General features: G+C 44.5%; 3 protein-coding genes across 3 annotated transcripts; 1 reads left to right on the top strand and 2 right to left on the bottom strand.

The window, feature by feature from the left end:
• Positions 1 to 124: 124 nt before the first annotated feature.
• LOC132264248 (twist-related protein 1) lies at positions 125 to 1,170 on the bottom strand. Its single transcript, XM_059764364.1, has 4 exons — positions 886 to 1,170; positions 655 to 826; positions 374 to 585; positions 125 to 305 (listed from the first exon to the last, which is right to left on the bottom strand). Exons 1-4 carry the CDS (start codon positions 1,139 to 1,141, stop codon positions 184 to 186), a joined length of 762 nt encoding a protein of 253 aa, XP_059620347.1. The 5' UTR covers positions 1,142 to 1,170; the 3' UTR covers positions 125 to 183.
• A 1,793-nt stretch (positions 1,171 to 2,963) lies between these two features.
• On the bottom strand, positions 2,964 to 5,084 carry LOC132264038 (kinesin-like protein subito). Its single transcript, XM_059764089.1, has 3 exons — positions 4,557 to 5,084; positions 3,496 to 4,489; positions 2,964 to 3,433 (listed from the first exon to the last, which is right to left on the bottom strand). The coding sequence occupies exons 1-3, from the start codon at positions 5,023 to 5,025 to the stop codon at positions 3,106 to 3,108; spliced, it is 1,791 nt and encodes a 596-aa protein (XP_059620072.1). The 5' UTR covers positions 5,026 to 5,084; the 3' UTR covers positions 2,964 to 3,105.
• Positions 5,085 to 5,407: 323 nt separating this feature from the next.
• On the top strand, positions 5,408 to 7,103 carry LOC132263994 (ankyrin repeat and MYND domain-containing protein 2). The gene is made up of 3 exons (XM_059764034.1): positions 5,408 to 5,712; positions 5,772 to 6,533; positions 6,600 to 7,103. The coding sequence occupies exons 1-3, from the start codon at positions 5,533 to 5,535 to the stop codon at positions 6,834 to 6,836; spliced, it is 1,179 nt and encodes a 392-aa protein (XP_059620017.1). The 5' UTR covers positions 5,408 to 5,532; the 3' UTR covers positions 6,837 to 7,103.
• Positions 7,104 to 11,621: the final 4,518 nt, after the last annotated feature.

Below are 11,621 nucleotides of genomic sequence, written 5' to 3'. Positions count from 1 at the left end.
CCAATTGGTTTTGTGATGTATAATTAAAATGTTTGTTAAATAAAATATAAATAATAAATAATGGTGTATTAATTAAACACTTTTGATGCAGAAATCTTTGGTAAGAAGAATGATAAGTCCCAGATAATAGTGACTGTATTTCATCACAACAACATTGCCTTTTAGTTTACTTCTCGATTCACTTTAAACTCCTCCGCCACAGTTGCTGGAATCCGCTCCAAGGGCCAAGGATGTCAGCAGAGTCCTTCGTCCTGGATAGACTCCCAGATTTTCCCAATTTATCCACGACAATCGCGCTGTGAGATCTGCAATTCACCAATGATTTCCCATACAGAAAAGTCTTAAAACCACTGAGAAAGACGATTTCACTCACCACTGGTATTCCAATGAGCTCTCTCTGCCTTAATTTCCCCCCTGAGACACTTTTCCACGTAAGTCAGGGGATCATAATCCGCCTCCAGGACTTCCCTGAGGAGGGCGATGTAGGCAATGGCCAGTCTGAGAGTGTCTATCTTGCTGAGGCGTTTCTCATAGGGAAAAGTGGGCACGTGAATTCTCAGCTCGTCGAAAGCACTGTTAATGCTACTGCAGGGAATAAAGGAGGAGGAGGGATGCATTAGAAATAATAAGGATAAGAGATAGGAGTTAATTTACCCATTTGGAGCGGATCTCATCATTCTCTTCCTCTCCCGAATATTGGTTTGCTGGCGCTGAATCTTGTACGGAGGCGATCCATAAGGTGAACACGCGCCCTGAACACCACTTCCTCCTCCTTGAAGGTCTCCGTGATTCGATGACGATGTCGAAGGTTCCACGAGTCCACAATCTGAGCACAAGAAAGCCACTTTAGTCAAAATCTCTCATTTTATGTGCACTTTTCTATACCTGGATGATGCACTCCTCCGCCGAATTGTGACGGGTGATGCACATTTCCAGGATGTTTGAGTCCACTCGCACCTCCTGAAGCGTTTCCCAGTCTCAGACTGCTGGAGATGCTCGGAGCCTGACCAGCAGTCCCGCCAAAGACGCAGGACGGGAGGTCAGACATGAGATCATCGTCGAAAGCATGGAAATTGAGGGAGCAACTCAGTGGAGGCGACGAGGAAGAGTCAGGAATCTGATTCCTGACCAATTTATCCATCTCTTTGTGTCACAATTTTTGCACTCTTTAATCACAGAATAATCCCGTTGTTCACGAAATTGAGCACTAAATGAAACTGACGAGATGACGAGAGTTCATCCATTTTATATCCTCGCCTAGAGACGGAAGCTGCGAAAGGACATCGAGGATATGCTCGCAATCCCATTGGTGCATTTCTTATCGGAGGATGAGAAGCCACGCCTTCGCTGGGAAATTGACTCAATGGAATGGGAAAATCGTTAACGTTTTATGCAGAAGCATTTCATATCATTTTTTGTGTGACCATCGATTTGTTTTCTTTGGTGAAATTAAATTTTAAAGACAATTATCCTTACAAAAATCCTACCTGAAATAATCATTAAAATTGGCAAATCACTCAAAAATTGAGCGTTATATTTTACACTAAATTTGATAAGAATAAACTTCACTTTTAAATCCCTAAAATACAATAACAAATTCATTGAATAATTCTTATCAAATTAACAGCAACAATTCACTCTTGTTTGCACCCTTCCCACATGACAAGAAAACGCTTCCTTCCTCCGGGAAATTGCCCTCTAATTCGTTCTGGGCGAGGGGTGGAAAATTGGTGGGTTAGTGAGCTGAGATTAATGTGCAGCGTGTTCAGCTCTCTTTTGTGAGGTTGTTGAAGCAAACAATGCCACAAGAGAAGGAAATAGGGTTGAAGGGGAAGCGAATCATTAAAATTACCACAAATTTCGAAGTTCAGTCGAAGATTTATTTTATTTCCTAAAAATTCTCCTTCAAATTTCGTTTTTTTTTTACTGATTAATACTACAGAAAAAGATCTTTAAGGTGTTTAATGGGCTTAATAGTAAAAATGGATTTTACAAAATTAATTCTTGGCGTAGAATGTCCTGTTCGTCCCTAAAAATCCCATTTCACCCATAAGCAAGGCGGTATAGATGCTCCGAAACTCTCTTCCAAATCTATGCAGCCTGAAGGGGTTCGTCCTTTGAAGACGCGCCAGCACGTGAGTCCAGCGATGAATTTTGATGGGATTGGCGCGCTCTCGTACACAAAATCGCCCCCTCTTTTGTCCGCGCGGCCTGTGTCGTGACACGAGACCTCGGCACGTGGCCTGAAAACATCTGCTCGGGCCGCTTCACACGCCGAGATTTGTGGGATGTTGAAAGTCGTGAGAGCCATTGATTACCATTTGATTAATTGGCCGTGTAAATAAAATTAATTTCAAGTGTTGCCCTCGTGCGGTCTCCGGCCAGAGCCGCACACCCGCCGTCGCACAATTGAGCCGCACGCGGCCAGGAAAGCTATTATCGGCGCATCTTGAGTGCCGGCGACAACCCTCTGGATAAATATTTATTATTATGTTGTGTTTAGCGTGTCAATCACTTTTCCTGTCAGCGCGCACGGGAATCCTCTTCGGGGCGCCGCTAAACACCTGCATCCACGTGCCACCCGGAGAGATGCAGCATCTCTCCTGCCCTAGAATATGTCCCCGTGCGAGAACCCGAAACTGCCACCAGCATCCGTGTGCCAGTGGTTTTCCACTTCGGCACTGGGGCGATGCAGAGGAGGAATAAAAGGAGAGAATTTCGAGTGAGGGTGGCGCCGAATTCGGTCCTTCTGCGGGTGATTGTTTGGCTATCAAATGCAGACATTGGATTCTTGAGTTTCCCCTCCGAAAGAACTTTCCTCATGGGCAGATTTTCCACCCCAATGCTGATGTTGTATGATTTATAAAGACTCGAATTTACGCATCTCAGAAAACAGAGAATATAATAATTAGAATTTCAAGTTATAAATTAGAGAGAAATACAAAAAAAAAACTGGGATGGAAGTATTTTCCTTTATATTTTAAGCTCTATTTTATCATCTCTATTTATAGGTTTACAAAACTATATTAAAATCAAATGAATAGTGTGTTAAATCCAGCACTTGACAATGTCTCAGATGTCTCAAATCAATCTTATTAAATTCTGTTAGTCACTGATATAAATATCACTATCATCATCACTGTCGCTTTCGCCATCCACTTGAGCTTGCAGAAGTCTTATTTGTATCTTCAGCTTTTCCACTTCGGCCGCATGAGTTCTCTGCAGAGCCGCAATCTTGTGCTGATGGTCGAGATTCTGCAATTCCTTCTGCTTATCAAGCTGGTTCAGCGAGTCCTGGATGAGATTTTGCCGAATCATCACTTCTTTGTCCAACATTTCATCCAAAAGACACCGCATTTTCTCCCGAAGCTGATCATTTTCCTCCCTTAAAGCGCAGTTCTCATCCTGTTCAGTGCGCAGATCCATTTTCAATCTGAAAAGAATATTCGACATCAGTCAAACACTTGTAATTCTGATATGATAAATGCAATTCACCTGTAGTTCTCGTCCAGGAGCAACTCATGCACACCAGAAGCCTGCGCCATCAGGAAGGAGTATCGCGTCACTTTCACCTTCTTCTCCGGACTCTTCACGTGCACAATCTCCCTGGCGATGGCAGCAAAGTCCAGCACTCTCAGATTCTCCTCGTAGTACGTCTCGATGGGCCACAGATTCACGATGAGCACCAAATTCTCCTTGCCCATGAGTGCCGTCTGAATGAGGAGTGTGAGTTTCGACTCGCGAAATGGCACAATATTCATCAGCTTCCTCTGTCGATTCTCGTGCAGCACATTGAGACACTTTCCCAGAAACATCAGCGACTTGTTGATATTCTGCGCCTCACGGAGGCGATCGCCCATATTTTCAGTCTTCTTGAGACGCTCCGAACCCGCCAAATCGCCGAAGCAGTACGAAATGCAGCTGTAGTCCTTCTGGGAATTCTTAATCACGAGCACATTGAAGAGTGTGTGTGAGCGACTCGACGAAGTGTTGATCATGGTTGAAGCGTAATTCACGCGATTGAGGCCATAATTGAGGATCTTCACCACATCTTCGCTGCTCTTGGCATAAATGTGCGTGAGATTCTTGGCATAGGGATGTCCTTTGTTGGAAATCACCTTCAGTTCTGGCCTCTTCATGCCCCTCTCCAGTGGCGCTGTGTCGAGCAGGTCGTACACTTTCTCGTTGTAAATCTCCAGAAAGGACACCCAGATGAACACATAGTGATCATTGATGTCCTCAGTCGAGAAGCCCTCTTCGCGCTCTATCACTTCCTGCATCGCACTGTAGTCATAAATGCCGCTCTGCGAGTCTGGCGACTCTAGGATCTTCCGGCGCAAGATCATTTCCTGCACAGCTTTGTCGTCATCGAGCAGCTCGAGTAATCCATTTTGGTACTTAATTGTGGGCTGCGGAGCCAGTTTGTCCTCGTACTTTGTGAATATTTGCTGGACCGCTCTGGGAACAATGCCTGGACTATTCTTGTCCCCTGGAAGACAGAGATGGAGATAAATCAGTCACGTTCTCTGATGCACAAACACATCAGCAAGTCTCACCCAAGAGTGTGTAGGTTTTGCCCGATCCGGAAGTCCCGTAAGTGACAAACACTGCGTGCTCCTCATTGTCAATGTGGTTCTTTATCGCCGAGTCGTACACGTCCCGTTGGGTGTTGAGCGGCTCGAAGACTCTCGTGAATGAGTAGAGCTGAGTGCAGGGCGTCTTGCTGCGTCCGGCAGCGTCGCTCTTCGGACACACCACCTTCAGGCCCGAGAGACTCGACTTGTACACATTGTGGCGCTCTTCGCCGTCAGCCAGAGCCCTCAGTCGCAGATATACCTCAGCCCTGCCCTCGGGAAGAGCACAATTCTCGGAGGATTCAACGGCGTCTCTCGTGTAGGACGAGTCCAAACTGCTCTCCTCGTCCACCTCCTTGAGCTGCGGCTCCAGACGAACTTGGCGCGAAGGCAGGGGCCGATTGTACACATCAATGCTGGGATCACGATGCTCCACAAAGGAGTAAGACATTTTTACAGACAAACAATAGAATTTTCACAGAAAAACCCGCACTCGAAATTGCAAACCGTCCGACTGACAAAATGCGTCTGCCGTCTGAAGTTGACTGTAAACCAAAGAGATAAAAATTCTCAGCTCCTGCGAAGTCGACAGACTTTTCTTACCTTACCGTGGACATGTCGATTAAGCAATTCGCTCAATAATTTATTTCAGTGTAAGATAACGTCAGCAAATGCTAGAGAGCAAATTTTTATACCCATTTGTGTCTGAAATATACAACAAACGTGGTGAAATAGGAACTCTGTGAAGAAAAATCAGAGAAAAACATGTCTGCAGATGTCCGATAGCATTCCGACGATTGATGTTTTCTTTAGCGGGAAGCTTTCCGCCATCTCGCGGAATTTGATAGAATCTCCCGGTGTCACATAAAGCGAGGAAAAATCCAAAACAGTGGCTAAAAAAGTGAGAATCCTGTGGAAAATACCAACCAGGGCGAGTCTAAAGAGGTGCTGAAGAAAAATGGGTGATTTGGAGAAGGATATCTTCGATCGAATCTCGAAAAATGAGGTGACAGAGCTGAAAACGCTGCTGCTGGAGCTGAAGTCTGGAGTGGATTTTGTTGATGAGAACGGAATGACACCTCTTCAGCACGCGTGCTACAAGGGCAACAAGGAAATCGTGCAGATGTTCCTGGACAGGGTACTGGGGATGCGATTGGGGTGGTGAGACGCGTTGCTCAAGAGTTCCCTCCATTTCAGGGCGCCGACGTGAATGCCAGCAAGCACGAGTACAGCTACACAGCTCTCCACTTTGCCGCCCTGTCCGGAAACGTGGATGTGTGCCTGCTCCTCCTGCACGCGGGCGCCAATGCCAACGACACGAACTCCGTGGGCCGGACGGCGGCGCAGATGGCGTCGTTCGTGAGCAATCACCGCGTGGTGGCCGTGATCAACAACTACGTGCCAAAGCAGGAGATTGAGTACTACACGGTGATCCAGGGCCAGCAGACGGAACCCTACCTGCCCGCCGTGCTGCTCGACTCCTTCCACAAGTTTGTCATCCAGGTGAACATGCACCCGGTGAAGATCGCCCTCACACTGCAGCGCCTCGGCGGCTTCGCCGACAATCTCAAGACCATTCGCAAGGTGCTGGGCTTGATGTCAGAGCACGAGGTGCAGCGCAAGAGTGACATCAACGAGGCGATGTCGTTCAAGTTCCACTACTTGGGCTACGTGGTGAGTGAGATTATCAAGTGCCGGGAGTACTTCCAGGCGCGCAAGGAGGCCGGCAGCGAGATGAAGAACGACTTTGTGGAGTTGTTCGCGAAGCGGGTGCTCAAGGAGGGCAAGCATGGCATTCTGGACTACCTGGAGTGGATGATCAGGGAGTGCGTGAGGGACTTTCCCTTCCGTGAGTTCACAATCTTCAAGCAAATCGTGAGTCAACTGGCCAACAAGGACAATGAAGGAGCCGCTCTGGATGTTATCAAGTGGGCCATTTACGGTCAGAGAGGATTTCAGGTGAGAATATTGAGTTAAGTTCATAATCCACCGCAGGCTAAACCTTTCTGTGCATTGCTCTTGCAGGACACAGTGACGTATTGCAGTTCGTGTGGTGAGGAGAAGCCAGACAAGAAGTGTTCTAAGTGCAAAGAGGTGCAATATTGTGATAGGGAATGCCAGCGACTTCATTGGTTCATGCACAAGAAGACATGCACTCGCCCAGAGGCACTGGCGACCAATGCGTCCGGCGGCGGACCGTCGAAAAAGGAAGTCGATGTGGAGCACATCAGTAGTGAATTGCAGAATTTAATGACCAACTAATAAGTGAATAAGGATACCAAGATTTTTTTCTGTGTGTGTGAGTATTTTTGACCTTTCCGTTGTAATGCAGTTGTCCATATCATGGATCATCAAGTGGACGGCTGGCTAAATATTCTACCTGGCGTTCTGTCTTTACCGGCAGAGGAAAGAGAGTAGACAAAACACAAAAAAAAATTGTAATCATATAAATAATTATTTTTGAACCCTGAAAAAAGAGAACAGAATTGTACAGAAGGTTTAATCTTCGCAGAATAAAGTTCTTAAGGGTTGACAAAAAGGGACTTTGTCTATCACACTCACAATGCTGTGTGAGCTCAGGAGGAATTCGAGAGGGAGAGAAGAAGAAGAGGCAGAAAAACTCCTTGAATTATGGGATTCACTTTGGCCATTTTATCGGAGAAGAGCGAGGCCCCCGGTGTGGCAGAAAAGATACGGCGTGGAAGTGAGGGAGTCTCCTCTTGAGTCACATCTCAAAATCACTTTGCTTCACAGCTTCAACAGGCACCGACAGAAAGCTTTGGAGTTTTATAAATTGAAAACATTAGGCGTGGAGATAAGACAACATTTCTGCTGCCTCGAATGGGGGCCTATAAAATGTTATTAATAAGGTGCATGAAGTTTTTTTTCTCTGCCGCCTCTCTCTCTTCAGTCTCTCTCCCTTGTCTCTGCTTCCATCCCATCCCATGCCATCCAGTGCTCCTCGCGCTGCGGTCTATAACGAAAAAACGGTAGCCCAAGAGCAACTGATAAGAGACCCATTTACGGTGCGACAATGTCATCAAAGTGTCGGCAAGAGGCATCTCACAAGAGAATCGTGAGAGGCGATCTGTGTGAGTGGTCTCCATTCAATTTGGTAGAATGTAATAAATGTTTTAACGCGCCACAACAAACGGCTTCCCATACAATGGCTTCGGAGGCTCATCTGAATTAATCATCTCGCGCGGCGCACCTCAAAATTCCAAAAGAGATCAAAACCCAGAGAGAACTTCCTTTTCTCACTCGCCGGTTCAAGTGTCAATTATTGCTCAATTCACTCCTAAGAGACTGAAGAGGCTGAACTTGTTCCGGAGCACCTTTCACACATCACAAGAAGCCGGGACTGTGACGATCGTAAAGATTTCCCGCACTCGTAATGATGGTTCTTACACGTTCCCACAATGAGTGTCCATTTCATCAGATAAAACTCCGTCAAAGGCATTAGTTTGTACCTAAGGATGAATAGATTAGTTGACATTATTGGATTTATAACTTCATTCATGAGATTCAACTTTTCACGGGAACCAAAATTCTAGTCAGAATCGAGTGTATTGAATAAAGTTCTACAACCTTTCAAAGTGTTCCTTTATGAGTGGATGCATAATTGCACATTTCTCTGCTTAAATCGATTTCACAACACGCTATGTTAAGGAATCTCACGTCATTCGCATTAGTTATGCTCAATTGCAATGCGCCACATAATTAATCTCGTCTGTTCTTTGAACAGAATATCGATAATGCTCTAATCATTCAATAAATTTAAAGTAAAACATCAAAATATCAGTCAAATTCTTAATATTTGATATAGAAAAAGAAGGTAAAAATGATAAGGATTAGAAAATTCTCAATATTCCCTCAATAAGGACATAATTCACAAAGCCCAAATCAGTTTGTCTCAAGCTTTGTATGAGAAATAAAATATTTTAGTGAGCTTCAGAAAGCTGCAAAGAATGTTTAATGCCAGCAAGGACTTGTTGAGAAGTACATTATAATAAAAAGACAGAATGAATCAGAAATGTCTTAAGTTTATGTGGTTTCTGCAATCATTTTTGATAAACGTTTTCCGATAGCAAGTCAATTTCTGAGAATAGATTTCCATAAGACAAACAGACAGCTTTAGAGCCTCTTTTTTTCGCTCGCTCATGCCGCCATGTCACAGTTGGTGGAGTAAAATTTACTGATCACCTGCCTCAAATTGAGTCACATTTGGTGATGATCACCGAAGTTTTGGGGAGGTCTCGCGACTGTGGCGGATGTGCTTTCCATATAAACAGCGATTCGGACCGCACGCGAGATGAGGAGAAAAATGTGTTAAGCGGAATATTGATAATAGATGGATTATAAAGTGGATTTTGCTCTCATTCACAGAATCATTTCCACGCAGAGACTTTTTTCTCACAGGCCTTTTCCAGCAACACTTTCTGGGATGAACTCGACCGCAACTGTGACGCTCTCGGTGTTGCGCTTTTTTGTCGAGATCATCGCGCGGGATCATCTACACAGCAAGACGTGAGATCGACGGGACAAGAGGGAGCTTAAAGATGATGGTGGCTGCTGATGGTCTCGGTTTTTATGAAGCTATAAAAGTTTCACAATTTTATGATATTCCCCTTGTCTCCACGTCTCCTCTTTTTTTTCTTTTGCTTAATTTGAAACACTCAAATCCCACCCAGCAATCTCCCGGGAAAAGCAGCATCCGACTGTGAGTATTCGCCACACGATAAATTAACAGGGAATTTGAGGATTTCAAGGAAAGTTAATTTGCAGCGTTCTTATTGCTTCATTTTGTGATGTGACGATTAAGAGGGAAATACAGCGATTACTTTTCACCCTGTTCGCAGACACCCAACATCTTCGGCACGGATTCTGAGCCAAAACTGTGAAGAAACTGACGCTTGACTTCAAGTGTGTGATTTCGCATGCGAGAAGGACTTTGTGCCCTTCAGGATCATGCTGAAGCAAGGGCAGAAATGTGTTCTAATGAAGCCAGTGAGGAGAATTGGCTCCGAGCAAAGTGACGGAGGAGATTATTCTTATCCCTAATACAAATCGATGCTTGAATGAGACTCACTTGCTGTGCTGTTTATGTAACATTTATCTAAATTCCTCATCATTGTATTTGGTCTTGATGTTTTCTTCTCTTCTATACCTAAGAAAATACGTTCCAGAGGAAGCGAAAAGGAAGAGGTTCCAGATTATTTCTCTTCTGGTCTGGGCCGGGGAGAAAAAATCACTAAAATTAATGACTTAATTGCTATATTTATGCAGATCTTGTTAAGATCTCTCGCTTTTCCTCCATATTATTCTAAGACTATGATTTATGTGTGTTTGTGCACGAGACGCTGGCCAAATGATGGACGAGGAAGAGGGAGAGAGAGAGAGAGAGCTTGTCAGAAGGAATAACACACAGTGAGATTATGCTCGAGAAATCACCATAGTTTAAGTATCTGAGTTGGTGGGTGGTATTTTTGGGATTCTTCTTGAAATTTTTATTGTTTTTCAATGTAAAACTCTTTCGCTCTTGACCACTTTTTTTCTCCATTTCCCTCCTTCTTCTTGGACGCTCCGAAGCACGCCCGTTTTTTCCACGAGCACACAAGTTTGTGATATTTTTGGTGAGCCAGTGATATCCTCTGTTATTTTTTCCCAATATATATATGTAGACGATTTTATTTGGGAAGGAACGAAGAGAGAGAGATCGAATGAGAAGCTGAGACGAAGAGAGTATCGAAATTTGTAAAATAAACATCTCTGAGAGATAAAAATGGTGATTTCTTCTGTCAATGTTGAATGAAAAGGCAAAAAAGACAACACACTTTTATTAACATAAACGTTCTCAAAGGAGATTGCAATCTTCAACTAGTTTGTGGATGAGAGTGAATAGTGGAATGAGGAGGAGAGAGATAAAATTCCCGCCCTGGAAGCACACCAGCAACGTGTTTTCTCCGTGGCAATTTGTTATCATTTTGTACAAATTATTTGAAATCTTCTGCCATGAGTTGGTTGGCTATATGGAAAAAGGCGGCTGGGAATCATTAAAATAATTTACCGCTCAAATTGAACAAATGAGAAAGAATGATCAGGAGCGGAACTAATTCGTCTTTTTGTGAGGTCTCACCGCATTCCGTCCTCTGGGGCGCCTTATCTCACATGACGACAGCTTCTGCACCCTTTTTCTCTCTGGCGCTCGCCTCCAAAAATTTTCAGTCATGCCCCATAAAGCGGCGATGATAAGTGTGGTCTCGGGGCAGATATCGGGATGAGGCCGCGCTGGCGTACATCACAAGGCGCCTGTCTACGTTCACCGGTGACGCGAATCCGATAGCTCAGGCTGCAGATTGCAGCCTTCCTTCGGGCGGCTCGAGGGAAAATACCCGAGATATTGACTCATGTGAGAATATCACTCATTAGCTCTTGTGCAAATGAAATTTGCTTACAAGTTTGCCGACTTGATTCCGTCCATTCGATCGGCTCAATCAGGAGAAGCTCATGTTGTAAATGGCGAGGAATCATGAATGAGAATGAGAGGTTTTTAAGCATTCATAGAAGATATGCGTAAAAGAATTTTTGCACTCTATAAAATTACTTTTAAATATCCAAGTGTAGATTAGGAATGTAGCCTTAAATGACTTCAATCTCCGGAGGATTAGAAGTTGCAGATTTTTGCAAAATTATGCTTACCAGAAAAATAGGGAGAATATTCCCATTGAGTTGGGAAAAACGAGACACTCCGCGGGAAGCGCTAAAAGCACTTCTTATTTATTAACTGTACAGCCATTATCCCTAATGAGACACCGTCACCTGAAAATTAATAACATCAGAGGTGTGATGACTTAAAGTGAACACATCCATCTTGGTGGGAACCACTGAAATGACACTCGAGCGATAACACGAAACTCTGGAGATTATCACACGCTTGGAGCGAGAGTGGGGCGATGTAAATGGTAGCTTTTAATTCACATTGCCTCCCCCTTCGATATCACCTGAAGAGAGCCGCTCTCGGTGCCACCCATATCAGTGTGGCCACTT

The sequence above is a fragment of the Phlebotomus argentipes genome, unplaced genomic scaffold, assembly GCF_947086385.1.
Source record: "Phlebotomus argentipes unplaced genomic scaffold, Phlebotomus argentipes genome assembly contig_32, whole genome shotgun sequence".
Taxonomy (NCBI): domain Eukaryota; kingdom Metazoa; phylum Arthropoda; class Insecta; order Diptera; family Psychodidae; genus Phlebotomus; species Phlebotomus argentipes.
The sequence above is the reverse complement of the archived record's forward strand: the minus strand, read 5'-3'. Positions and strand labels throughout refer to the sequence as shown.

Coding starts and splice junctions, on each gene's coding strand:
- LOC132264038 (XM_059764089.1), bottom strand. CDS start 5,025: ATGTCTTACTCCTTTGTGGAGCATCGTGATCCCAGCATTGATGTGTAC. Junction 4,490..4,556: donor CAAAACCTACACACTCTTGG/GTGAGACTTGCT, acceptor TCTGTCTTCCAG/GGGACAAGAATAGTCCAGGC. Junction 3,434..3,495: donor CTCCTGGACGAGAACTACAG/GTGAATTGCATT, acceptor TATTCTTTTCAG/ATTGAAAATGGATCTGCGCA.
- LOC132264248 (XM_059764364.1), bottom strand. CDS start 1,141: ATGGATAAATTGGTCAGGAATCAGATTCCTGACTCTTCCTCGTCGCCT. Junction 586..654: donor ATGAGATCCGCTCCAAATGG/GTAAATTAACTC, acceptor TATTCCCTGCAG/TAGCATTAACAGTGCTTTCG. Junction 306..373: donor AGCTCATTGGAATACCAGTG/GTGAGTGAAATC, acceptor GGTGAATTGCAG/ATCTCACAGCGCGATTGTCG.
- LOC132263994 (XM_059764034.1), top strand. CDS start 5,533: ATGGGTGATTTGGAGAAGGATATCTTCGATCGAATCTCGAAAAATGAG. Junction 5,713..5,771: donor TGCAGATGTTCCTGGACAGG/GTACTGGGGATG, acceptor CCTCCATTTCAG/GGCGCCGACGTGAATGCCAG. Junction 6,534..6,599: donor ACGGTCAGAGAGGATTTCAG/GTGAGAATATTG, acceptor TTGCTCTTGCAG/GACACAGTGACGTATTGCAG.